The sequence below is a fragment of the Arachis duranensis genome, chromosome 5, assembly GCF_000817695.3.
Source record: "Arachis duranensis cultivar V14167 chromosome 5, aradu.V14167.gnm2.J7QH, whole genome shotgun sequence".
Taxonomy (NCBI): domain Eukaryota; kingdom Viridiplantae; phylum Streptophyta; class Magnoliopsida; order Fabales; family Fabaceae; genus Arachis; species Arachis duranensis.
Genome location: NC_029776.3, coordinates 106,730,149 through 106,732,599, shown reverse-complemented (window position 1 = coordinate 106,732,599; position 2,451 = coordinate 106,730,149). Strand labels below are relative to the sequence as shown.

The 2,451-nt window shown below is 29.8% G+C and overlaps 1 protein-coding gene and 1 non-coding gene across 2 annotated transcripts in view; both read left to right on the top strand.

The window, feature by feature from the left end:
- Positions 1–700: 700 nt before the first annotated feature.
- The window catches only part of LOC107491573 (protection of telomeres protein 1b), a gene marked incomplete in the record, with an annotated part of 3,322 nt that continues 1,571 nt past the window's right edge, over positions 701–2,451 (top strand). Inside the window, 6 exon segments of the mRNA XM_016112447.3 lie at positions 701–888; positions 1,234–1,370; positions 1,599–1,788; positions 1,927–1,991; positions 2,107–2,195; positions 2,422–2,451. Coding sequence (XP_015967933.1) covers positions 765–888; positions 1,234–1,370; positions 1,599–1,788; positions 1,927–1,991; positions 2,107–2,195; positions 2,422–2,451 — 635 coding nt within the window.
- LOC127748288 (small nucleolar RNA snoR113) lies at positions 1,001–1,096 on the top strand. Its single transcript, XR_008010229.1, has one exon. It is a non-coding gene; the product is annotated as a small nucleolar RNA snoR113 (small nucleolar RNA).

Sequence of the window (2,451 nt, the reverse complement as noted above, 5' to 3'; positions counted from 1 at the left end):
ACGTATAAAAATTTTGTTATTCATATATGAGTTCTTTTGTGCATAAATTAAGAAAACTAAAAAATAACATATATTTATGAAATAACATGCACTAAGAATGAGATACATATTAAAAAAATATTTGTAATAGTTAATTTCATTTTTATATAGTAATTAATTTATCTAACTTTTTTTAAATTTTAGTTAAAATATATTTTAAAGGTTATCATTTAAAAAAAATTTAAAAATTAAAATTAATCAAATTAAACATAAACAAATTAATTATTTCAGTAAATATATATTATTTTTTAGTAAACAAACTATACATAATACAATAAAATTGATTAAGTATACGATGTATATCCGAAAATTCTAATAATATATCTAAATGTCATTTAACTTAATTAATATTCATTATGTGTGATTACAATATAAATTATTTTTATTAAAGTATTAATTTTTTTGAATTGTATATCAATTAATAAATTATAATAATATTTATTTAAACATATAAATATAATAACTTTCACATTTAAGTAGAATCCGCTAATATAGACTAAAAAAATATCAAGATTATTTTTTTGTTTATTTTTGTTACTATTTATATATAAAATATTCAACATAATACAAATATTTATATTTTAGTTGTCATTTTTTCAAAAAAAATTACTATATTAATGTGACTACTGAGTATCTTCCGATTCATCCAAAAAAGCTGGTAACTTTGAGTGTCGTCTCCCTCCATTGCTTTGACGCAAAACCCTAACTGAGTATGTGAGAGAGAAATGGCTTCCAGAAGCGGAATGAAGTGTTTTCCGATAAAAGATGTTCTTTCATTACTCAGCCAGAGAGTGTCTGTTGTGGCGGTTATCCTCGAATATTCCTTCCCTAAGACTACGAGAGGCACTGGTATGTATCTTCATTTCTAGTTGCAAAGTTTGCATCTTTCCTCTTTCAAATTTATGGGTTTCTTCTATTCTTTACTTTTATTTTATAAAAAAGAAACATTTAACTTGAGAACCGGCGATGATGATAAAAAGGCCGGGCTTACAGCTGCCATGTGTTTCCACTGGTAGTAGCTTGATGAGTGTTTCTCTGAAGGTGTCTTTTGAGCCGGTTTCACTTTTTTTTGTGTGTGATGTGTGGAGTGTTTGAATTTGACCAACTTTGATGACCTTCTTTTTTCAGAGTATTGCATGAAATATATAATCTGCTAATGCTGCTGCTCATGGTGTTCATAACAAATTTCTGCAGATTACTGCTGTGTCTTAAGAATAGTTGATCAATCACATCATGAAACCGGTATGGCTGTTAATCTTTTTTCTCTCACTGCTGATAAGCTTCCCCATGTTGCTGAAGCCGGAGATGTGATTCACCTTTGTAATGTTTCGGTATGCTTTCATATTAACCTCTTGCATTCACATGTTGAAGTTAATGTATTTCACGAGTTTACATAGATATTGATTAGTGACCTTGTGTTGTAAAGTTGAAATTACATTGACATAAACTGTATGTTCATTTGCTAATTGCTACTCTTATTGAATAGAAGTGAAATTTATTTTGTATAGACAAAATTACATCTTGTATTCTTTAAATATTCACTGTTTTACCTTTTGTAGGTAAGATCGTTTGATGGGGAATATAATCTCGTTTACAGTAAAGCATTTTCCTCTTTTGCCTTATATCAAGGGAAAGATAGTGATGATCTTGTTCCTTATCAAGTTTCTTCTAAGTATCAGCGTACAAATGAGGACAGAATATGCATACACGAACTTAGAAAATGGCGGGTCAACTTTCAGCCAAATGATGGTACTTTGGTGTTGCATTCTGTATTACTCAGTATAGACTTGCATACATCCATTAAGTTTTATTCATGACTTCATAATCTAGCTTTATACCTTGCTAAATTTTGATGTGTGAATTCAAGGTTTTTGATATGCTGTGTAGGCAGACAGGAATTTCGTTTGTTTAAAGAAATCAAGGAAGGGGATCACGTGAATTTGGCATGCAAGGTAGTTGAGTTGGATTTTAGTCACTATGTTGCACGAGAGATTTCTATACCCGTACTTTTTATTGTTTCTACTCAAAAGCACTAATTCTACTTCATGCTTTTCGTTGTATCTTAAGATACTTCATTTCGGTGAGGTTGCCAAAGATGAATGGTTTATCTATGTCTGGGATGGTACTGATGCCCCACCAAACACCATACGTTCAAAGTGAGTTGAAATACAAGCTTGCTTTTATTTGAACATCTCTGCCATTTGTACTTATAATGATAGAGAACATATATTGATCCTTTGCTAGTAAGGGCTTAGTTTCAATTGTATATATCCATTGCGCTAGAGGTGATTTTTCGACTAGTTTATATGATTGTAAAAAATGTTTTATGTTACTATGTTGGTGTGTTAAAGAAATTTTGTTGACTCTATTTATGAATTGCAGGCTAGAAGATGAAATGAATTGTCCACTTCC